The sequence below is a fragment of the Balaenoptera musculus genome, chromosome 2 (genome assembly GCF_009873245.2).
Source record: "Balaenoptera musculus isolate JJ_BM4_2016_0621 chromosome 2, mBalMus1.pri.v3, whole genome shotgun sequence".
NCBI lineage: Eukaryota > Metazoa > Chordata > Mammalia > Artiodactyla > Balaenopteridae > Balaenoptera > Balaenoptera musculus.
This window is the reverse complement of record NC_045786.1, coordinates 92,391,254-92,416,968: the sequence shown is the minus strand read 5'-3', so window position 1 is coordinate 92,416,968 and position 25,715 is coordinate 92,391,254. Positions and strand designations below refer to the sequence as shown.

The following is a 25,715-nucleotide window of genomic DNA, read 5'->3' as shown; positions in this document are numbered from 1 at the left end:
TTTTTTAAAAATTAAAAAAAAGAAAACATCTCAGGGACACTGGTGGACTGAGAAGTCCAGACTGGTGACAGGTGGGTGGAATTTCAAGGCCTTAATTATTGAGGTATCAAATAAGAAGTCCCAGAAAAAGATGGAGCCCAGCATGAATAAAAGGGCTGAAAGCAAAAGAAGCCCAAAACACTAGGGATGGCATATGATACATCCCCATAAGATGGTACATATTGTCTAAATTTTTTATTTCAATCTCAAAGTTTTGTGATTTTTTTTTTTTTTAATTCTGCATAGTACAAATAGAAGGGTGATTTAGTGTTTTCCAGTTTAGGTAACTTCAGAAAGTTCTATCATGTTTCCAACTGCCAACTATTCCAGCTGAACCTCCAGATGGAGATATTAGGTTAAGAGACAGAGAAGGAGCACCTAAAGATAAGGGGAAGTACTCACATAACCCCACCACTACTTTTATAAAAAGATATACCTCAAAAGGCAACCAACCTCCTGCCTTTTTGAATAAAAAATTTAGTTATTACTTATAGGATACGGATTGAGATGGAGATGCAGGGGCAGAATTAGGAAATTAGACTATCTCATTCATAAAATTTTCAGGTAAGTTTCTTTATCTATGTCAGATTTGAGAAGGGGCTCTGCCTATTCATATCTAGAGTATCTATTTTTTCCATATTACCCTCAGACCTTAAGCAACACTAGCTATTAAAAGATGGATAGAACTGGTACCAATAACTCCAAAGTTAAATTCCTACTTCCTCCCCATCCCAACCACTCTCTTTGCAAGAATAAGTTGGCTGAAGGCAATGCTACTACTCCCCTAGGAAGAGAAAAACAAGTCTTCTAATGACCCAAGCACTTTAAATAACCAGTCTTCCCCCTTCATCCTCCTAACATCTACTCTCATTGGTCGGCTCCCGGGGCTACAACCTGGGAGTTAACCTGCATGATGCCCTACTGTCATCCCCACAGACACTAAGAAGTTGGCTGGGCATCCCTTAGATGAATGTTAAAGTGTGAAGCACCTGCATCAAAATCATATAGAGCACTTATTAAAAATACAGACTCTAAGACCCCAGGCCAAACCCACTGAAACAGAATTTCTGATGGTGGAACTCAGGAACCTGCATTTTTTAACAAGTGATTTTTATGCATACTAGGTTTAAGAATCCCTGCCTCACAATGACAATCACAAAGAGAGGCAAAGTGATTTACCAAGTCAACCCACCGCTCAACAGCAGGGCCAGGCTAGAACCCACCCTTCCTGAGCACCTGCTGTGAGCCTCACCAACTAGAGCCCATTGACTTGTTACTAACAAGAAAAACAATTTGGCGCTCTACACAGAAAGTCCCATCCAATCTTAACAATAACGGCATCCCACAGAGAAATAGCGCTCTAGTCCTTAATTCTGCCTTTCACGTGGCAGAGGCAGAAAGCTTCATTTTAGGGCTTCTGATAATTTGTAGAATCATTGCTGCTAAAGATTTGCAGTCTTGGGAGAAGGCCACGGAAACAACAGGACAAATACAAAAGGTGCTATTTTCATCAATCAGTGAGAGGGTCTGGAAACTGAAATTTGATTATTTTGTCTCTGCTTGAGTCTCTCTTGAACTCTGTGTTCCTGGAAATTACATTCACACTCAGGTTGACTTCAGAGAGTTATTCTTTGTCTTTGTCCTAAGACACTGCACAGGAAGCCCCCACAAAAAGTAGCTGTAATTAAGGGCGTAAATGAGCACACACAGGGATGCTCAGGGAGCCAGGGAGTAAATATCACAAACCCTCTAATACGAGGCAGAGGTGTCCTCAAACATTCCCGCTCAGAAAATACGAAGTCACTCGTAATACAAGGCACTTTCTCAATTACTTTATTTGGAACAAGTAATACATTACTTTATTTGAACTTTCATAATGAACTGAAATTACCCCAGTCAATGTTACTTTAGGCTTCTTGTAAAGGTCATCTGATGAAATAATTTTTAAAGGAGACAACGGTATCATTCATCATTCCTGGGAGTGTGAACACACAACTGCAAGTTTTATAAGCTCTCATTAAAAAGCCACATATGTCTATGTCATGGAGTTTGTGAATGGCAACCAGACAAATAGGGAGAAAAAAATGCCCAGAAGAAATCAGAATGGGGCTTCCCTGGTGGCGCAGTGGTTAAGAATCCGCCTGCCAATGCAGGGGACATGGGTTCGAGCCCTGGTCCGGGAAGATCCCACATGCTGCGGAGCAACTAAGACCATGCGCCACAACTACTGAGCCTGTGTTCTAGAGCCCACAAGCCACAACTACTGAGCCCGAGTGCCACAACTACTGAAGCCCACACACCTAGAGCCCGTGCTCCACAACAAGAGAAGCCACCACGATGAGAAGCCCGCACACTGCAATGAAGAGTAGCCCCTGCTCGCCACAACTAGAGAAAGCCTGCACGCAGCATTGAAGACCCAACACAGCCATAAATAAATAAATAAATAAATAAGAATGGTTACTTGTGGCTTACGTTGAAATTTCAGTGCAAGCCAAAAAACAAAAACAAAAAAAAACAATGAGGCTGTGTCTCTCTTACACAGCTTGGAAGTGATGATGGGCCCTGAAAAACTGTATGAGGTGGCTCTAAAATGCTTCCCACAAAAGCAGTTGCTGATATCAAAGAGGTATGTGGAGAATTTGAACAAAGTTGCTTCATGAATTTTAAGTAGGAAAAACAGCATTTCTAAATTAACATACTATTTTCTCATTGGAATTGGAAAATTCTATCAAGGCATCAAGATACAACAGATAGAGAATACCAAAGTAAGGTGTCAGATCAAGATGCAAATTTTTCAAAGTTATGGTCAAGTGGTTATAATACTTGAATCCTCACCCACCTGGAGGATATAAAAGAATAGACGGAGAGCTGTGGGCGGGCACTGAGTCCTATCCACCCAGGCGAGAAGGGAAGGGGTGACCATCTCTCCCCTCAACCCTAGTAAGGGGCTTCAACAAGCCCATGCAGACAGCTTGATGTGTGTCCCCTGCAACTGAGGTTCACAGAGAATTGTGACTGGCTCCTGTCTGAGAAACCTACAGGGCAAGGGATGGGCTGATGAGTTGCTCAAAGAAGAGGCTAGAGCAGGCAGCCTGCACTTCCAGAATTTGTTGGGGCCAAGAATCCATGTGTGTTCCATTGGATCAGATGTGGGCCACAGTGTACGAGCAATGGCATAGGGTCAGGTCATGGCTTGTCCAAGAGGGTCACCTGCAGGGGCAAACAGCCCTCAGCAAAAGGAAGCTGGAGGTCCAGCAGCATTCACGGGGGCTGAGGACAGAGGAACCTAGCAACCAAGAATACGGGAGGGCATCACAACCATCAAGGGACAGGTGACAGTCCAGAGAGCATGAAGCCACTTACAAGAGGATTAGTCTTTCTGGCCTTTTCTGTCCCTGCTACATCTCCCCCCTCCACCTTTATACCACCAAGCCCCACCTCAGCTTCAGTCCTGGAAGGTCAAGAAACCTTGGCCCAGAAGCTCAAGATGGGGAAGGAAGACAACCAGACTCCTTTACTCAACTTCAAGTTTCTCCCAGGCAACAGGCCTGGACTGGGGATCGTGGGAGGGAGTTTTTCATTTTCAATCAAGTTTCGTGTTTTACCTCTTTCACCAGACTTTCGCACATTATGTACTAAATTGAGGGTGTTTGGGGACTTAAGAATAACCAGAAACGTTGCAGAGTGCCCATGCTTTCATTTAAGAAGTCATATAAATGGAATTGAAATTAAAAGGAACAAACCATCGACACACACAATTTAGATGAGTCTTCAGGGAATTATATGGAGTGAAGAAACCAATCCCAAAGGGTTATACACTGTATTATTGCATTTATATAATGCTCTTGAAATGACAAAATTATAGAAATTGAGATCAGATTAGTGGCTGCTGAGTAAGAAGGGGTGGGAGCGAGAGGAAAGTGGATGTGGTTACAAAAGGGCAACAAGAGGAATCCTTGCTGTGATGGAAATGTTCTGTATCTTGACTGTATTGACATCAACATCCCGGTTATGATATTGTAGCCATGATACACACAGGCCACACAGGTACTATTGGGGGAAACTGGGTAACAGGTACCTAGCTTCTCTCTACATGTATTATTTCTTAAATGGCATGTGAATCTACAATTACCTCAAAATAAAAGGTTTAATTTTTTAAAAGGTGCTGAAAGCTGTGTGTACACCAGTTGAAGAGGTGATGACCAGCCTTTATTACACTGATTCAATTCTGACAGCTGAAGATACTTGGTCTGACTCATTTATAAAACCCACTGCTTTTAGTTGTGCAAAAATCAGGGTTTTCAACTTAATATTTGCTGGTTGCCTTGGTGTATTAGTTTACTATGGCTGCCAAAATAAAGTACCACATACCAGGTGGCTTAAAACAACAGAAATTTATTGTCTCACAGTTATGGAAGCTAGAAGTCTGAAATCAAGGTGTTAGCTGGGCCATGCTCCCTCTGAAACCTGTAGGGGAATCCTTCCTTGCCTCTTCCTAGCTTCCGATAGCTTGCCAGCAACCTTTGGTGTTCCCTGGCTTACAGATGCATAACTCAATCTCTGCCTTCACCTCTTTCTCTGTTCCCCCTGTGTGTCTGTCTTCACTTAGCCTTCTTTTAAGGACACCAGTCATGTTGGATTAAAGGCTCACCCTACTCCAGTATGACTCCATTGAAAGTACTTACATCTGCAATGACCCTACTGCCACATAAGGTCACACCCTGAGGTACTGTGGGTCAGGACTCCTACATATCTTTTTGGGGGGATAGGGGTGCACAACCCGTAACACTTGGCTAGAGTCAAAATATTCTGTTTGTTGTTTTCAGACTTTATTCACATCCCCATTCCCACCACGGAGCTTCCCAGATGGACAGGTGGAAGGATGGACGGTGGTTCCCTAACAGTTGATAGAAACTCCAGCGCACCACTCTGATCTCACACACCTAGGAGCCACCTGTTTCAGTATAGGCAGCCAAATGCCACCTGTAGCTCCCTGATGGCAACACTGCTTCTCAGCCACTCTCCCACAGGGAGCGTCATGCCCCCAGGCTGCTTCAGCAATCACTCTTTGTCTAGGATCCAAAAGCCTCTGAAAGCTATAGTGACATCCTCATACACATTATGCTGCCAGGTTCAAAAGGCTGCCTGTCTTATTTCACAGGCTCGCTCTAAATTAAATCAGGCTATAACTTATGTCCTTGTGGATTTCCTATCAAGAGACCTGCTGTCCCTCCAGATATCTGGCTTTTATGAGCACCGCTCCCAGCCACTGGATATGACTGTGTGTATCTGAGTCCTGGCTGCGGGCAAAATTCAAGGTCAGAAAGCTCCTAGGCATGTAAATCAAGATAGTAGCTATTTAATTAATTGTTCTGTTTAATTGTCCCCAAGCATCTCATTCAATAAATACTTATTGAGCACCAACTATATGCCAGGCACTCTCCTCGATGCTGGGGACACAGCAGTGCATTAAACAAATTCTCTATCCTCGTGGCTCTGCATTCTAATGGGGAGAAATAGAACACTGAACAAACAAGACAATCTCTGGGGTTGTAACTGCTGTAAAGGAAATAAACAGGATGATGTGATAGAAGTGGAGAGGGGACATCTGAGCTGCAATTTAAAGGATGAACACAAGCCAGACACAGGATGTGTCTACGGAAGAACATTCCAGGGCAGAGAGAACAGCAAGGACAATGGCCTTTACAAGTATTGAACTTGACATGTTCAACTGAAAGGTGATTCAGAAACTATGTGGGACCTCTCTGCTTTGCTCCTTTCCACCTTCTGCCACTTGCTGCGTTCCTTCTGCCTTTGTATTGTCTTTTTTTTTAAATTTTTATTTTATATTGGATCATAGTTGATTAACAATGTTGTGTTAGTTTCAGGCGTACAGCAAAGTGATTCAGTTATACATATACATGTACCTATTCTTTTTCAAATTATTTTCCCATTTAGGTTATTACAGAATATTGAGCAGAGTTCCCTGTGGTATACAGTAGGTCCTTGTTGGTTATCTATTTTAAATATAGTAGTGTTTATATGTCAATCCCAAACTCCCAGTCTATCCCTCACCCCAACCCTGTAACCATGAAAAGATGCTCAACATCGCTAATTATTAGAGAAATGCAAATCAAAACTACAATATCACCTCACACCTGTCAGAATGGCCATCATCAAAATATCTACAAACAATAAATGCTGGAGAGGGTGTGGAGAAAAGGAAACCTTCCTACACTGTTGGTGGGAATATAAATTTGTTCAGCCACTATGGAGAACAGTATGGAGGTTCCTTTAAAAACTAAAAATAGAGCTACCATATGATCCAGCAATCCCACTCCTGGGCATATTTCTGGGGAAAAAACACGATTTGAAAGGATACATGCACCCCAATGTTTATTGCAGCGCTGTTTACAAAAGCCAAGACATGGAAGCAACCTAAATGTCCATCAACAGATGAATGGATAAAGAAGATGTGGTACATACATACAATGGAATATTACTCAGCCATTAAAAAGAATGAAATAGGGCTTCCCTGGTGGTGCAGTGGTTGAGAATCTGCCTGCCAATGCAGGGGACACGGGTTCGAGCCCTGGTCCAGGAGGGTCCTACATGCTGCGGAGTGGCTGAGCCCGTGTGCCACAGCCGCTGAGACTGTGCTCTGGATCCCACGAGCCACGGCTGCTGGGGCCCGCACACCTGGAGCCCATGCTCCACGGCGGCAGAAGTTGCCGCAGTGAGAGGCCCACGCTCCACAACGAAGAGTAGCCCCCACTCGCCACAACTAGAGAAAGCCCGTGTGCAGCAACAAAGACCCAACACAACCATAAATAAATAAATCAATAAATAAATAAATCGTTTATTTATTTATTTATTTATTTTTAAAAAAAGAATGAAATAATGCCATTTGCAATGACATGGATGGACCTGGAGATTATCATACGAAGTGAAGTAAGGCAGACAAAGACAAATATCATATGATATAGCTTACATACAGAGTCTAAAAGAATGATACTAATGAGCATATTTACAAAACAGAAACAGACTCAGACTTCGAGAACGAACTTATGAATTGTTTGTTTAACTTGACAATGCCCACATGAGTCTGGCCCAGGCTCTCCCCTGCACTTGAATGCCTGGACTTTGTGCTGACAAATCTCCTGCTGTCCCACCCATGCCCTGGGCTTGGATCAACTGAGGATATGCATTTCACCCCTCACATAAGTGATCTGCTTCAACCATCCTGAGAGCTGGACACTGGCCATGGTGAAATTCAAAGCAGAAAACGGGGAGCAGCTCATTTCCCCAGCCATATACCTGCCAGGCGTCTGTGGACGTCATCCACACCCCACAACTGACTGTGATAAGGGTTGTGTTTCCCAGGACTCAGCCACAGCCTTGCCCGCTGACCTCCCCAGAAGCTCTATAAACACTCTGGAAGCAGAAGCCAGCTTATGACCCAGAGCCTGGTGAGCTCATCATCTCCTGTGACACTGCATCTAACAATGGCAGTTTTTCCCTTTTCTAACACAGCTAGATTTTTTTTTTTCTGGTCCCTAAATTTTTATATTAATTAACTATTAACAACTATTTATGTGTAAGTAACTTGATTTTTTTAAAACAATGTTTAACTGAGAGAGAAAAAGCATCAGAAGCTCTGTGCTGATTCAGGACCAATGTCACTGATTTCCTGGTCCAGTAGAGTCTCCTCTGGGCTTCCGCCCCTGCACGTGCACATGCAGCTTCCAGCCTCCTCTACGTTCCTGGACGACTTTCCACTCCTGATCTCTTGCACTGCCAGACTTATAGTCACCCTCAGTGTCCATGAGCATCTCTCCAGCTGCCAGCCCATCTCTGGTTCCTGGTCAACTCAGGGCTCTGGGTTTCGGCCGCTCTTCTTTCCTGGGCATCAGACGTTCATGGCATCAGGCCCTGCCTGGCTGTGGGAGTGTGCTCACGAGCAAGTCACTCCCCCCTCTGAACTTGTTTACACAAATGCAGGATATGAATGGTGACAACAATACTGTAGAAATCAGTCAGGATATTTCTGTTGTGCATGACAGGAAGCCAACTCACGAAAGTTTAAGCAAAAAGGGAGATGTTGGGTTTTTTTGCTTCATGTTATTGGAGAACACAGGTTCAGGATCTCAAGGGACTCACACAGTATCATCAGGATACTTTCTCTGTCTCCCTCCACCCTTCACCCCCCTCTCACCCTCACCTCTGCCCTCATTCTCTACTGATCAGATGGTTCGGGGCTTCCTTTATCCCTGCTTAGCAGCCCCTTTGGAAAAGAGGGCTTCTCTACCGGCATCTCTATGTCAAGGGCTTTGACCAAGCTTAGATTCCCATGACCCATCCCTGGACTAATCACTGAAGACAGGTAAATAGGATCCTGGGACCAGCAAGGCCTGGGTCACGTGCCCACCGTTATCTCCCAGGGTAGGTGTGGGGCTAAGCAGAGTATTGTGAGGGGCAGTCATATAAGGAACCACACAAAGTAGAAAGCGGTAAATACTACAGTTTGGTTCACTAAATATTCATTCCATAATCTTCCAACCATCTGCTACCCTCTGCTACAAAGGCTAGAAAGCTAAAAATACTACTTCGCAGACTGTCTTGCAGTTAGAGCGCAGGCTTATATCCAAGTTCTGCCCAGCACATGTTCCCAAGAGAAGCAGACATGATTAATGTGAGGTGGTGGCTGGTGCAGTCATCAGGTTTTCTCGTTAAGTACAGGAGGATCACAGATACCTTTTGTTCTTCGGGGCCAGCTATGTCGTAGGGTTCTAGTGTCTAATCCCTACATCACTGGTGGTACATGACAACAGCTTCATTTCTGCTAGAACTAGTGGTATGGCTGTGCATATTTCCTAACTGTGCCCCTAGCTCTGTAGCATCCACGCTTGGTTCCCTGAATCCCATAAATTCTGTAAGCAACCTAATACCCTGAAAGAAATTTCTTTCTTCATCAACTGGCTAGTTTGGTGTAGAAGTAAAACTAACACCTTGCCCTGCTACATTATGCAAAAATGTGCACACATTATGTTCCCTGGTCAGGAGAAAACAAACATACGCCTGCTCCCTGAGCCCCACCCCTCCCCCAAAATAAAAACAGTAAAAAGACCCAGGATCACACTATCTAGCTCTGGTCCCCAAAATTACTGAAATAGTGAACCTTTCCTGTAACTTACTGACTCCTGATAAAAACAACTTTATTGTTTTGCAACTTTATTGACTTTTACAGTGCTGCCATCCAAAGACATGACACAGTCTTGGAGGTTACAACACTCCCGTGAGATAACTGCTTTTTTCCCCCACACTGAACATAGGAACTGTAAACATGGTAATCTTGTGGTTGCTTTCTTTTAAAATAACTGTTTGTTGTATATTTCATTTGTCAAGCCAGCCCTTCAAAAACCTGAACTCCCTTGCAATCCATCTTCGTAAATAAAATGTTTTCCTTTCCTGAATGCTTTTATAGCTGTGCCTTCTTTTGACAATAGGCTCTGCTGTTTGCAATTAAGAGCCCTGATAAATACTGGAAGGGAGGCTCCCCGGTGTAGGAACACGAGTTGTTGAGGGAGAGCAGTGCTGTTAGAGGGAAAGGATGCGTTGAGAAAATAAAAACAGAAAATTGTGCCTCCGTTATTTCATAACTCGTATTATGATTGACTGGAATAATGTGGTATTGTTATGAACTACAAAACCCAATGTAAAGGTAAGGCTAAAGCAGTATTCTGATTGGTAGTTACCATTTGGCAGGTGAGTCAAGGGTACCTGCATTGCACAGGAAGCATCCATCTCCCATTAGCAAAACTCTCCTTGTCTTTCCCTATTAAAGACCCTCTATGAAGGTCCTAAACTGCCCACATATACTGTCTTCCTAGATAAGGTGACCATCACTTGGAAATCAACAATGCACATGGAGTCATCTATCCCTGCCACAGGTGCCGACTAAGCGTCAAATGGCAAAAACGTGATCGCAGGCCACCAACAGGCAGCACCACCAGGACGCAGACACAGGGGAAGTTTACACTGGATACCCAATTCAGCGTAGCCATCAGCGCTGGAAGAGAAGGAGGCAACTGGACTAGGGAGAGGCACGAGGGGAGATTCAAATGTACCTATAACATTTTATTTTTATAAAACAAAAAATATAGGAAACAAATATGACAAAATGTTGCCATTTGTTATTTCGGAAGGTGGGCTTATAATTTGTTAATATTTTTTCTGCATTTTTAAAACCTCTCAAAAAAAAAAAAAAAAAAAAAAAGAGAAAGAGAAGCCCAAAAGAGAAACCTTATAGGTTGCATGCTTTGCCTCTACCTCTATAATTTTGCCCCTCAGGAGAAACCTTTCATCAGAAATAATAGTAATTTTTTAAAAAAAACTGAGTTCTAAAACTGATGTTAAACCATTACTAGAAATTTATTTTAAGTGCTAAGGTGCCTAGACATTAGTGGTTCAGATTAACCTGAAAAGTTTTTCAGGTGTCTCAGATTTGGTGAAGCAAGTTTTCAACGTAGGCCCAAGTTTCCCAAGATTCCTTAGAATCAAGTGTGGCCACCAATGAAAATATTGCTTGAGTCCATTTGAAGGCATTTCCCTGGAAATTGCTTGTAAATGCAAAAGCAAAAGAAAACAACAAAATTCCTGAGCAGAAACATTCAAGAGTTTTTGGTTCTAGAGGTCTCCTGAAAGAGATCCCGTGTGTGTGTGTGTGTGTGTGTGTGTGTGTGTGTGTGTGTACATATTGGAGGGAGGGGGATGTTAATTAAGAGGGTTCAGGGCTACACCCTTGGCTTATTCAGTCTTGTCCATGCCTTACAGTGTGTTAAAGGAAGCTTTATTTTGCTTATTTTCCCTTTGTCAGTAATCCTTTATAATAGCCTAGCCTCATGGTAGAATTTTAGTAGAATTAAACTAACACAAATCAAAACTGCATAATTAATTAAGTCCTGCAATTACTAACTGACCTAAGTCTAGGAAAAGGAGTCACCCAGGAGATAGTCAGTTACACAACAGGTATAGCACTAGTTCAAGTATAATGGTTAAAACTAGGTTTAAGACTATTTTGGTTAAAAATCCCAAGTGTGCCCCCAACCTCTATCCTATTAACCCTCAAAGTTGTGGGTTCTGCATTTGACCTAGGAGCTACGTTCTCAGACACCCAGGAACTATAGGATTAAAAGGAAAGAGAAACAACTTTAACGTTTTATGAGCGTAAAGTAACAAAAACACAAATTTTACTCACTCATCCGTTCAATAAAAATTTATGGAAGTCCCACACTGTTCATCAGAAACAGGTACTTTAATATACATGGGTTTCCACACTCTTATTTCAAAAACTCCCACTTAACTTTAGACTGCTTTACACTCCCCAGGTACCCCCCCCCACAAAACAGGGATTCCATTCTTCATATCCAACTTGAATTTGTATATCATAAATATTCTATTCTAATATTTTGTAATCAGGTAGTTCTCCCATAAATAAATTTTTAAAAATATGCTACTATTAACCCTAATTTATGTTGACCCAAATGTTTGTTTAGAAAAAAAAACTCAGTTTGAACCATATGAAATTGTAGTAAAAAAAAAAATGGTCAAATGTTTGAAATTGTCAAATATCAGCAATATATAAACAAATATACATATTCTTAATGTTTTATTTTCCATACATTATCTCATTTTATTTTTTATTATGAATATGAATATAGTACATGTTCAGTTACCCATAAAGCCCATCCACATTATTAATATTTTGTTATATTTTTCTCTAGTCTTTATCTTACTTGCATTTTTTTTGAATTTTTGAATTTTATTTTTTTTTATACAGCAGGTTCTTATTAGTTATCTATTTTATACATATTAGTGTATATATGTCAATCCCAATCTCCCAATTCATCCCACCACTACACTCCCCCCACCACTTTCCCCCCTTGGTAGCCATACGTTTGTTCTCTACATCTGTGTCTCTATTTCTGCCCTGCAAACTGGTTCATCTGTACCATTTTTCTAGGTTCCACATATATGTGTTAATATACGATATTTGTTTTTCTCTTTCTGACTTACTTCACTCTGTATGACAGTCTCTAGATCCATCCACGTCTCTACCAGTGACCCAATTTCGTTCCTTTTTATGGCTGACATACTCTTAATGTTCTTTAGACTAGATTCCTAAACTTACTTGAGCTCTCTTCCCTCATCTACTTTCTAACTTATTTTCCTTAATCTTTCAAGGTATTCTTATTCTGACCTGATGCCACCACCCCATTTGATGGTGGCATATCTCCTAGAATCAAATCTAGCAATCATCCCACCTTCTGTTTTAATATGTTTTGCTTATTCGCCAACTTCCGATTCTGGCAACGTGGCAGAACTTAGAACACTGCTACAATCAACTAGAAGTGTTGGATAAAACAAAAGACATCTTTAAATTCATAGCTGAGTTTATAAGAAATAAAAGGAAATCCCCAGTTGCCTAAAAGAGAGACCAGAGAGCTTGCACTGAGGGGTGATTTTCAGACCAGGAACTAGTCCCTCACAGCTAACTTTGGGTTTCAACATCCACACACAGACTGAATGAGCCTGGACCCCCCTGAAGCAGGTAGTTGGAATGGAAAGCCCTGCGTAAATCCAGAATCCTCAAAGAGTGGCCACCTCAGTGAAAAGAGAGAGTGAAAACTGTATCCTCTACCTCAGAGAGATGGCAAGGAAATGTGCCTTTTCCTGTGGTTGAGATCTTGGGCTAGTGACAACCCTGTAACACCTGGCAGGAGCAAACGTGAAACTGTTCTGGAGGCCACTTCTACAGCCAAGACCTCACAGTACCTTTCAGAAAAGGAGATGGACTCACAATCAAAAACTTACAAACATTCAAGGAAATGATCCACCATAAGAGAGAATCAGCAGACACAATAAGCATCCCAAGATAACAATCTGAAATAATACATTTGAAATTATAAAAGAGGGAATTAAAACTATTAAAAAAAAAAAGAATAAGACACTAGTATCAACTGATACCCTCCTGCTCCTTTACATGCCAGGTGTATGCTTATACCCTCAACTTTTCTAAACGCCCTACATCCATAACAGGCTTACCTATATGATGATGTCACTAGAGGCTCCAAAAAGATCCACTCCACCCATTTCTCAACACCTGTCAAATATATGAAATGCTCAACTTAGTCACCCTTTTTGCTTAAGACAGTAAACTTCTTTTTTTTTAAGTACCCTTAATGGTCAATGTATTAATGCAATAACATCTGATAACATGTATATCTAAAGTTGTTTATTTATTTAGCATGCCCCCATGAGGGAATGGAATTCAATTTCTGTTAAGTTTGGAAGAGAGAGGACAAGTAAGCAATTCAGGACAAGGTCACTGGGCACCCAAAAGGACAACAAGAAAACAAGAGGTACCTGAAAAGGGATGGAGTGAATACGAGAACATAAAAACTCTGAAAATGGGTGATTCTCTGAAGATAGTTTTCTTACTTTTTAGTTTTGCCTAGGGCAAATCCTTACTTCTAAATTTCACCTAGAGTCACTCATGCCTTTCAGCCTAGCCAAAAACTCCTCTAAGTTTTTTTTTTTTTTTTTTTTTTTTTTTTTAAAGATTTTTTTTTTTTTGATGTGGACCATTTTTAAATTTATTTATTTATTTATTTATGGCTGTGTTGGGTCTTCGTTTCTGTGCGAGGGCTTTCTCTAGTTGCGGTGAGCGGGGGCCACTCTTCATCGCGGTGCGTGGGCCTCTCCCGTTGCGGAGCACAGGCTCCAGACGCGCAGGCTCAGCAGTTGTGACTCACGGGCCTAGCCGCTCCGTGGCATGTGGGATCTTCCCGGACCGGGGCATGAACCCGTGTCCCCTGCATTGGCAGGCGGACTCTTAACCACTGCGCCACCAGGGAAGCCCTCCTCTAAGTTTTTACACTTTATGACTGATAAAGATTTTCCGCCCAGCCAACCTGGAAGTTCCTCGACAATAAAACGGTTTTCACAATAGCTTCCAGTCACAACCAATCTAAATGGCGTGTTCAGAAAAATGACAAGTAGAGAAACTCTTTGGCAAACTCTGCAGAAGAGATAATTTCAGAGACTTGGACACCCCAGAGAAAAACAAAGCCACATCTGTTTGTTCCCATTTTGAGACAAATTTCCTCCCTTTCTAAAAAATTCCACCCAATAAAGTAAAAGGATATTTCTTGCAGAACCGTGAATATTTGGAGTTGAGACTTTAGAATCAAAAAAAAAAAATTAATTAAAGATGAAAATTCCAGACAATAAATTAGTTGCTTTGTCTACCAGCATCAAAAATGTTCTACTATACCTTAACTGTCAACACAGGCAGACATACCCCAGAGATACTGTGGGTTCAGTTCTGGGCCAATGCAATCAAGGGAATACTGCAGTAAAGTGAGTCACATGGATTTTTTGGTTTCCCAGTGCATATAAAAGTTATGTTTATACTATACCGTAGACTATTCAGTACGCAATAGCATGTCTAGAAAAACAATGTACGTACCTTAATTTACAAAATGCTTTACTGCCATATTTCAAAATGTTTCAATGGGTACATTTTATTCCAAACTCTTTTTAAAAATATCTACAAACTTTATTGTTCGTACTACTTTACTAATTATACCTAATGGTGTTTGTAAAATAGAGTGTCTAAAAGAGAAAATCTATTTAATAGGTGTTCAGATATATTAAAAAACTACTTTATTGCTAAAAAATTCTAACCATCACCTGAGCCTTCAGCAAGCCATAATCTTTTTGCTGGTGAGGGTCTTGCCTCCATGTCAATGGCTGCTGACTGATCCGGGTGGTGGTTGCTGAAGGCTGGGGGGGCTGCAGCAATTTCTTAAAACAAGACAACAGTGAAGTTGGCCGCATCGATTGACTCTTCCTTTCATCCATGAGTTCTTTGTAGCATGTAATACCGTTTGATAGGATTTTACCCACAGAACTTCTTTCAAAGCTGGAATCAATCCTCTCAAACCCTGCCACTGCTTTATCAACTAAGTTTGTGTGATATTCTAAATCCTTTGTTGTCATTTCAACAGTCTTCCTAGAGTCTTCTCTAGGAGTAACTTCCATCTCAGGTAACCACTTCCTTTGCTCATACATAAGAAGCGACTCTTCATTCATTAAAGTTTTATCATGAGATCGCAGCAATTCAATCACATCTTCAGGCTCCACTTCTAATTCTAGTTCTCTTGCTATTTCCACCACAAATGCAATCACTTCCTCCACTGAAGTCTTGAACCCCTCAAAGCCATTCACGAGGCTTGGAATCACCTCCTTCTACACTTCTGTTAACTGTTGTTATTTTGACTTCTCATTAATCACAAATGTTTTTAATGGCATCTAGAATGGTGAATCCTTTCCAGAAGGTTTCAATTTACTTTGCCCAGATTCATCAGAGGAATCACAATCCATGGCAGCTATAACCCTACAAAATGTATTTCTTAAAGAATAAGACTTGAAAGTCTAAAGTATTTCTTGATCCATGGGCTGCAGAATGGATGTTGTGTTTGAAGGCATGAAAACAACATGAATCTCACTGTACATCTCCAACAGAGCTCTTGGGCGAGTAGGTGCCCAAGATCTCATTGTCAATGAGCAGCAATATTTTAAAAGGAATCTTTTCTTCTGAGCAGTAGATCTCAACAGTGGGCTTAAAATATTCAGTAAATTATAGCTGCTTCACTTTGTTGTACAGCAGAAACTAACACAACATTGTAAAGCAATTATACTCCAATAAAAATTTAAAAAATAAAATAAATAAATAAAAAGATAGCCCTCCCCCCCCAAAAAATATTCAGTAAACCATGTTGTAAATAGATGTGCTGTCATTCAGGATTTGTTGTTCCATTTACAGAGCACAGGTAGAATAGATTTGGCATAATTCCTAAGGGCTCTAGGATTTTCAGAATGGTAAATGAGTATTGGCTTCAACCTCAAGTCATCAGCTGTATTAACCCCTAACAAGAGAGTCAGCCTGTTCTTTGAAGCTTGAAGCCCGGCATTGACTTCTCCTCCCTAGCTGTGAAAGTCCTAGATGGCATCTTCTTCCAACAGAAGGCTGTTTTTCCTACATTGAAAATCTGTAGTTTAATGTAGCCACTTTCATTCATTATCTTAGCTAGATCTTCTGCATAACTTACTGCAGCTTCTACATCAGCCCTTGCTGCTTCGCATTGCACTTTTATGTTATAGAGATGGCTTCTTTCCTTAAACCTCATGAACCAACCTCTGCTAGCTTCAAACTTTTCTTTTGCAGCTGCCTTACCTCTCTCAGCCTTCACAGAATTGAATAAAGTTAGGACCTTGCTCTGGATTAGGCTTTGGCTTAAGAGAACTTTGTGGCTGGTAAGATCTTCTATCCAAACAAAACTTTCTCCATGTCAGCAATAAGGCTGCTTCTCTTTCTTACCATTTGTGTGTTCAGTGGAGTAGCACTTCTAATTTCCTTCAAAAACTTTTCCTTTGCATTTACAACTTGCCTAACTGTTTGGCACAAGAGGCTTTTTTTTTTTTTTTTTTTGGCGTATTTCAGCATTCGGCATGCCTTCCTCACTAAACTTAATCACCTAGCTTTTGATTTAAAGTGAGAGACATGCAACTCTTCCTTTCACTTGAAAACTTAGAGGCCAATGCAGGATTATTAACTGGCCTAATTTCAGTATTGCTGTGTCTCAGGGAATAGGGAGGCCCGAGGAGAAGGGGAGAGATGGGAATGGCCAGGCAGTATAGTGGTCAGGACACACACAACATTATGGATTAAGTTTGCAGACTTACATGGGCACAGTTCGTGGCATCCCCAAACAATTAAAACAGTAACATCAAAGATCGCTGATCACCACAACAAGTATTATAATAATAATGAAAAAGTTTGAAATATTGCAAGAATTACCAAAATGTAACACACAGACACAAAGTGAACAAATGCTGTTGGAAAAATGGCACCAAAAGACTTGCTCAACACAGGGTTGCCACAACCTTCAGTTTGTAAAAGAAAAAAAACTCTATTATCTTTGAAGCATAATAAAGTGAAGCACAATAAAACAAGGTATACCTGTAAAAGAATATTATAACATGATATAAACACTGCTCTGATTGGGGAGGGTGACATTTCTAATCCTAAACAAAGGAGCTCTGTATTTCCTTAGCACATGACCACAGACTAAGGTCCAGAAAAAAACAGGATCAGATAAAAGAAAAACAAAACAGTGGACCAAACTTTAAATACGTCTTTCTGCTCCAGTGAGCTCACTGCTGTAGAAACCTTTGTAAAGGTGAAATTGTTGCAATTATTCTTGGAGTTAGCTGCTTTAGACGACAGCAGTTCCTGTTAGAAACAACGTTAATGTAGCAGAGTTATGATGTAACCAGATCATTTATTAACATCCTAGCAGTTACAAATGACTGAGCCCTAACAGAGACAAGGCACATTAGCACACATGAAAAGGGGCCTAATTGCTAGACCAGGTAGAAGAATCCAGGAAACACAGAAAAAAAGCAATTAACTGATTATATTTAACTATGTCTCTATTAATACACTGGATAGGTCATTCATCTCCATGCCTCTGGGAAAGACTGTTTCTAGATTTTGGTTTGTTTGTTTGTTTGTTTGTTTTTGGCCACGCTGCATAGCATGTGGGATCTCAGTTCCCTGAACAGGGATGGCACCCGTGCCCCCTGCATTGGAAGCACGGAGTCTTAACCACTTGACCGCCAGAGAAGTCCCTAGATCATGTTTTTAAAAGCACTTAAAGTAAATTGCCAGTGGGGGAAAAGATTTATTTTCCTCTTACTTATTCGTTGTCAAAGGTTTATGAAAATCCTTCAGTGGGACAATGGTAACAAAAGTTTTCACAGGATCAACAAGAGTGCCAAGATAATTCAATGGGAAAAGAAGCATCTTTTCAACAAATGGTGCTGGGACACCTGTATACTCACAAGTAAAAGAATGAATTTGGACTCCTAGTTCACAGTATGTACAAAAATTAATGTACATGGACCAAAGACCTAAATGTAAGAGCTAAAACTGTAAATCTCTTAGAAGAAAGCATAAGAGTAAATATTCATGACTTTTGATTAGGCAATGGTGTCTTAGAAATGACACCAAAAGCACAACAGCAAAAAATTTTAGATAAATTGGACTTCATCAGAATTTAAAACTTTTGTGCCTCAAAGGACACCAGTAAGAAAATGAAAAGACAACCCACAAAATGGGAGAAAATACTTGCAAATCATCTATCAATAAGGGTCTAGTACCCAGAATATACAGTTGACCCTTGAACAACACAGGTGTGAACTACGTGGGTCCACTTATATGCAGATTTTTTTTACACTAAATACGTACTACAGTACTACATGATCCACGGTTGGTTAATTCCACGGGTGCTGGAAACATGAGTACAGAGGGCTGACTAAAGTTATACTTGGATTTTTGACTGCCCAGAGGTCGATGGCCCTATCCCCCGCGTTGCTGAAGGGTCAGCTGTAGAAGGAACTCTTACAACTCACTGACAGGAAGACAAGCCAAGTTAAAAATGGGCAGAAGATCTAAATAAACATTTTTCCAAAGAAGATATGCAAATGGCCAATAAGAGCATGAAAAGATGCTCAACATCATTAGTCACTAGGAAAATGCAAATCAAAACCACGAGACACCACTTAACACCCACTAAGATGGCTATAACCAAAAAGACAAATAATAACAAACGTTGGCGAGGATGCGGAGAAATTAGAACCCTGATACAGTGTTGGTAGCAATAGAAAATGACACAGCCACTTTGGAAAGCAGTCTGGCAGTTCCTAAAAAAAGATAAACTTAGAGTTACCATACGACCCAGAAGTTTCACTCTTGCTAAATACCCAAGAGAATTGAAAATATTATGTCCACACGAAAACTACACAAATGTTCAGAGCAGCATTACTAATAATAGCCAAAAAGTGGAAACAACCCAAATGTCCATCAATTGGTGAATGGATAAAGAAAAGGTGGTATATCCATACAATGGAATATTATTCAGCCACAGAAAAGGAATGAAGTATCTGCTACAACATGAATGAACCTTGAAAACATTATGCTAAGTGAAAGAAGCCAATTACAAAGGACCACTGATTTTATGACTCCATACATAAGAAATGTCCAGTACAGGCAAATCCACTGAGACAGAAAGTAGATTAGTGGTTGGCTGGGGCTCAGGGTACTTAGGGAAAATGGGAAGCAACTACTAATGCGAATGTGATTTCTTTGGAGGGGGTGATAAAAATTTCCTGGGATTCCATAGTGGTGATGGTTACATAACTCTGTGAATATACTAAAAACCATTGACCTGTATACTATAATTGGCTGAAATGTGTAACATATGAATTTTAATCTCGATAAAGTTTTTTAAGTTTTCACAGAATTTAATTTCCAGAAGAACTGGAAAGTAGAAGCTGTCCATTGAAGGCCTAGAAAGGAGAAGCAAAGGGTTACCAAAAGTATTTCATTCAGATGGAGGCCAGACTGCTTTCCTGTGCTTAACGTATTACATTATAAAAGAGTGGGGTGGCAGAATGCATACAGCATATGGAAATCAATGGCAACATGAGGCAGTTTGAGTCAGTATATTAGGAGTTCATCTACCCAGGCTGATAACTATTGACCTCACCATTTCAAACTCCTTAGGTCAATTCAGGACACCTTATTCTTGATGTAATCTACTACGTTTCTAGGCACACCAGAAACAGAAAAAGCAGGTATAATAAGGCTGTTGATAATTACATTATTATTGGCTATAATTATGGCCAATATATTTGTTATCATACATTATTATATATATATAGACTGTTGACATTACATTATTGGCTATAATTATGGCTAACGTATTACTTATATAATTATGAAAAATCATCCTCGTAATTATGAATTATGAGCACAAACTGGTAGTAACATTGTTTCTATCAAACATTTAACTAAGGAACTCCAAGAATTATCCAGCTGTTATCTGATTAATTTCAACTAGTATCAAAAGCACAAGTATATTTCTCTGTCAAACGAGTACCATGAACACTGCTGGTGCCCAATATAATTTAGTTGAAATATTATAGACTACCATGAGCAAAAATGGTGTTTCTCCACATCACCTGTGAAATCAGTTCAACAAGTAACCACCCTCCCCCCTTTCCTTTGAAATGATTACTTCAATAACCACCTCAAGGAATCAGACAACAGACAACTTGGACCTTTACTTGGGGTCATCAACTTCCCAAAGGTTCACTACAGACTATTGCTAAGGAAAGGGGACACAGGTTAAACACAGGAACCAAACATACAGTGGTTTGGCAAGAGGAAGGCAGGCTGATTTCTCTATTTTAAAATAAATTTCAGGGTAGGAGACATACTTCTTGGCTGTTGTCTACAGTGCTGATTTTCTTTAAATAAGAGCAAATGCATTTATAAAAATCTCCTAAAGGCCTCCAAAGATGGTAACAACAGATAACAGGCAATTTGTCCAGAAGGAGCTTAGAGGTAACAGACTAGGTCACAACCACTGACCTTTTTCAAGTCAAAGCACCAGAGAGGGGTCCAGCTTTCCAGGCACTTGGATTGTGAATCCAAAGACAGTGGCGAAAAAGAAAGAGAAAGATCAACTCTGAGGAGTTAAATGCAAAACATTTATTGGAAATGATGGTTCCAATTCTTTTTGAGTCCTTGATTTCACATTGTTCACTACTAAAAGTGGTGTGTGCCATATATTTATCAAAGGGCAATCTAAATTATTTGACTCTCTTTCAAAATCTACGGTATATCTGAAGATATCCCAAGATGTTGCATAAAGAAGGCTGAGACGCTAGCTCACACAAACCTTCAAAAGGCATTATTTGAACAATATTATATACAATTCTTGAGTTCATTTTCAACACAGCAAATAACATTCCCTATGGTTGGATATATTATAGTTATTAAAAGTTGTTGGGGATTTTCCCTCATACAGGGCACTAAAACACTTTTCAAAAAGAGCTGTAAGATATCAACAGTACAAAGATATTATTTTCACATAATAGTAGGCCTCTGGAAATCCCAATGAAAAATTCTATGTAGAGAATATGGGAAGTATATTTGAATTTATGTAAAGGGAAAAAACTCATTTGTCCATGTCTGGGCACAGAGGAAACGAGTAGATTAAACCAGTGTCATATGCTATTCTAGACACTATTCCATCCTCCATTTACTTTTCAGCCTTCTAGATTCTTCTGGGATAATTTTTCTCTATTTTTGGGCTTCATGAAACTAGGCTTCCCAAGTTTACTTGCCTTGCAACTGACTGCACATGGCTTTGGAACTTAAGCTCTGAGCCTCAATTGGCATTACCAGGATTTGATGACATAGATATGTCTGTATGGGTCAAATCCTCAAAGGACAATGAATCAAGAATACCAGAAACAAGTGCACAGTGCAATGTTACGTAGTTAAGCTTTTAAGAAAACCAGAAATGCCTTTCACTTTTGCACAAGTTCTCTGACTTTTGATTACTAGAAATTTAACCATATTTATACTTTTTCTGAAAATAAAAAGGAGCAAATGGAAGTCTCTTAGGAGGACCTAAGTCATGTGTAAGGGGGAATCCTGGCTAGGCCAAGTCAAGCATAACCAAAGATCAAGGGCAAAAATCAGTCTCCTCTTTTAAGACATCCACAGAAGCAGTTTTTGCATGTCAATTAAAGTGCTGTGTGGAAAAAGAGTTGAATTAAGGGCAGATTTACCTAGGAATTCCTGAATCCAATGCAAGTTACCAGAATTGAAAGTACATGGGAAGCAGAATATTTGTTAAATGTGCACTATTTACTCTGCCCTGTATACACATGCTGTTCTATTTCAATAGTACTCAAATTTTTAGAGTCAAACTATGAGAAAATTTCTCCTGGCACCATCATTCTTCAGGGTTAAAGTTACCAATGGGAAAAACAAAACAAAACAACCAAACTCTCTCTCTCTCTCTCTCTATATATATATATATATGCAGAATAAATGCAGACATAAAAATGCAGCCACTTCTACTGCCTCCCCAATAATCTACTCTTTAAGTAAATGTGACAATACTAGAATTTAACTCTCAAAAATCTACGGTGCACTGTGCCTGGTACCCAGTAGGTGTTCAGTGTTTGTTTGTTAAATGAATACTGAAAATATTTGGGACACAAACTTCCGCTTTGTTAATGTGCATTTACATTCCACTCATAAAAACACATCGTAACATACACAAATCTACACATAGCCCCATTGATGTCAACTCCTGAAAATGCCCTCATGACAAAAAATGGAAGATAAATATTACGCTAGAGTGGGACAGGATGATGACAATTAGAGAAGCTGCGAAAGGAAAATTCCAAACACAATTCTTCCATAGTCTTTTTTTATTACATCGTTATTTATTCTTTCTTTTTCTCTTTCTTAAAATTGAAGTATAGTTGATGTTTCATAGTCTTTTTGATGTCAGTTATCTTCGTTTCCATAATAATTCACAGGTGTCTACAAAAAAGTAATCTATTCCTACTTTGAAACTTTAGGACTGCTCTTGGCCATAATATCACACATAATTACGAACAATCTTTTTACATCCTTATAAATGGTACATCAGAGAATTCATATTTTAAAGGAAGCCACATATTTACAAGTAATATGCAACATGTTCAACAAATCTCAACAAAAATGAATATTCATTGTATCATTTAAAGAGTAGCTACCAGAAGTACAAGTAATTCTCACACTAGTGGACATTTTTACTAACCACTCATTTCAGTTCGTTGATCCTTTCTTTCCCTAACAAGTATTCCTAAATTTGTTGTGTGTGGTGTTTTGTGTTTTTTATCCTGTCTTTATGCTGTACTTCAGAAAAAAAAAAAAATAGGGAAAGAAGTAGATTGGGATTTGTTTTGTTTAGGGGTTTAAAAATACCTAAGGCAACACAGAGTTTAACTCCACTGGTTTGTTTACCAGCAGGTTGCTGTTCCGAAGAAGCCAGCCATTTAAAAAACGCGCAAAATAAGGCTCTCGCAAAAAAAAAAAAAAAAATTATATACAGGGAATAGATGGGAGCGCAAAACACATCAGTCACCAGCAACAAAGCAGAAGCTTTGTTGCTCGCTATTTGTAAACAAGAGGTCGGGCCAGAGCTCCGCCCTGGTACCCGGGAGGTAAGGCATGTGATAGGCACAACCCCGTGCCCATCCCGAAGCGTTCCGCAAGGGCCGCCTGGCGCCCAGGACCAGGCAACCCACCCTCCAGCCGGGACCAAGCCCTACCGGAATTCTTCTGCTTCCAGCTTGGAGGCTGGAGTCGACCCTCCCTGCTTAACTTCCCTGCAGATACCCTGACATTCTTAAACCTCCTTCAACAATCTGCACTTTTGCCAGGCACCCCGAAACCCACGGCGGCTCTGGCGACCCCCGATCCCGGCTCTCCGAGCCTGCGCCCTCGGGGAAGCCCACCCGGGAGGCGCCCCCGCGGGCGGCTTACCGAGCAGCGAGCCTATGAAGATGACGACCTGCACGGTGGTGGTGAACTGACGGTACAGCTGCGCCTCGCCGAACTCCCCGAGCGCGCTGCGATTGGCGCCCTCCGCCCCGGCGCCCGACGCGTTGCGCGGCTCGCTGGCGTTTCGGGAGATCCAGCTGCCGTTATGCCCCATGGCGAGGCTGGAGCTCCAGCTCCGTCCGTCTTAGCCCGCCCGTGCGCCCGCCTCGGACCTCCGCGCCACTCTCTCCTGCCTCGGGCGCGGAGGAACACGGGGGTGCCTGGTGGAGACCTGGCGAAGCCGGAGCAGCCGGAGCAGCCGCGGGTCCCCTCACGTCTCCACATCGCCAGCCCCGGCACCCGGGAGGCAGGGAGCGGAGAGGGCGAGGCTTCGCCCCATGCCCGTTCCCTCCGGGGTCCCCGTCAGCAGCCACATGAAGGCGGCACGGTCAGAGCCCGCCGAGCGTCGTCCGTCCCTCCTCCCGCGTGGTCAGCGCGTCCAAGCCCACTCAGCAGAGAGAGAAACACAAGAGGCATTTGATGGTCAAGGAGGGCGCTCTCCGCTCCCGCCGCCCTCTTCAACCTCTGCTTCTGGCCACCCCCGGGGCAGCCCTCTCGAGTCCCCTCCGGCGGACGGGCTCAGCCCCTCTCCTCAGAGGCAAGAGAACATTGGACTGCAGCCTTTTTTCAGTCCTGCTGGCTTCGAGGCTACGTGGCGATGGGAAACCCGGAAAATGCCCAAGTCAAATGCTCGGAGCCCCGAGGGGACCTGCGGGTCCCCACGCCGCCCATGGCCAAGGTGGAATGCCCCGAACCTCCCCAATAGCCTCGCCGTCAGCGCCCGACAGTCCCCCAAGACGCCCGCGAGGGCTTCTCCGGCCCGGCCCCTCGCTGGGGGTTCCGACCTCCTGCCTCGGCGCGGGTTGCAGGGACCTCGTTCCACAGACCCTTTGCCTCTGCACGGCCCAGTGCCCCCTTTCCTGGCCCCGCTCCGGCCCTCGACTGCAGGGAGAGAGCCTCCAGACTTTGCGAAGACACGAGAATACGCCCCTAGAAAGGAAGAGGCACCATCTACGAGATCGCCAAACTGCCTGCGCGCGCTTGAGGCGGCTGGGGGCGCGCGGCCCGCGGGGCGATCACGTGACACGCTTGGCCCCGCCCCCACGCCCAGGCTGCCGCGGGCGGGGGGGGGACGGCGCCATCTTGGGCCCCCCCCCACGATCTTGATAGCCAAGGCGGGGAGCGTGGGAGGGGCGGAGGATCCATGTCTGGCTGCCATGAAGAAGCTCGCGGCTCCTCCGGGCCTTCGCCTCGTTTACTGCTGTCATTACTGCTCCTCATCTCGTCAGCTGGGGCTGCCTGAGGCTGATAATTCCACGTCGTTGGCACCTGGGCAAGGAGCCCAGTCTCCTCCATCGGGCCTTGGGTGTAGCTGAAGCATTTAAGAAAGATGGGATTTAGAAATACAGTGCCCGGTTTCCTGGGCCTTTTCATTGAGTCTCATTTCTAAAATGTACACAATACAACCCGGTCAGGTGGATTCTGGGAATGAAGAGTTGAGGAGGGAGCAACTTCCTGCGGGCTGATGCAAACAACGGTTGGGAAGCTGGGATGAGCGAGTAAACAAGAAAAAATGGTAAAGAGAAGCCGAATGGGAAAAGGAACGGGTATGGATGGCATCTAGAGAGAGGATCAGGGGAGAAGAGAAAAGGAGAAATGAGAAGAAAAGACAACTAAAATTTTGCCTGGTTTAACCTTATGAGAACTGTTTCTTTTTCAGGAGTGAAGGACACGGTAGAGGGCTTTGACAAATGAACTGGTAGGACTAGGTCCCACGACAATAACTCTTACGAATTGATTAAAATTACAGAGTTATTTCTTGGTTATCCCAAGGCTGATCGTGCTACCATAGGGCTACTTCACTTTCCCTATTAACCCTTATTACTTATTCTTCTTGAAAGGGCGAAGGTCCATGTCTTGTACATCTGAATTCTCAAAATACCTGCACATAATTCTCTATGTAAGCAGGTATTTTGAACATTTTGGAGACAAAAAAAAAAAAAGAAAAGAGATAGAGAAATGGAAGGAAAATTAATGATAAACTGTATTTTCAAAAAAATAAGTCATTTCCAGCAGTTAAAATTTGTTCTGGGAG

The 25,715-nt window shown here is 41.9% G+C and overlaps 1 protein-coding gene across 1 annotated transcript in view; it reads right to left on the bottom strand.

Annotated features, from left to right (window-relative positions):
* Positions 1-23,771, bottom strand: part of GPR176 (G protein-coupled receptor 176) — a 106,997-nt gene extending 83,226 nt beyond the window's left edge. The window contains exon 1 of the mRNA XM_036844656.1: positions 23,564-23,771. Coding sequence (XP_036700551.1) covers positions 23,564-23,735 — 172 coding nt within the window. The 5' untranslated portion in view covers positions 23,736-23,771. The remainder of the gene's footprint in view (positions 1-23,563) is intronic.
* Between the last annotated feature and the right edge of the window lie 1,944 nt (positions 23,772-25,715).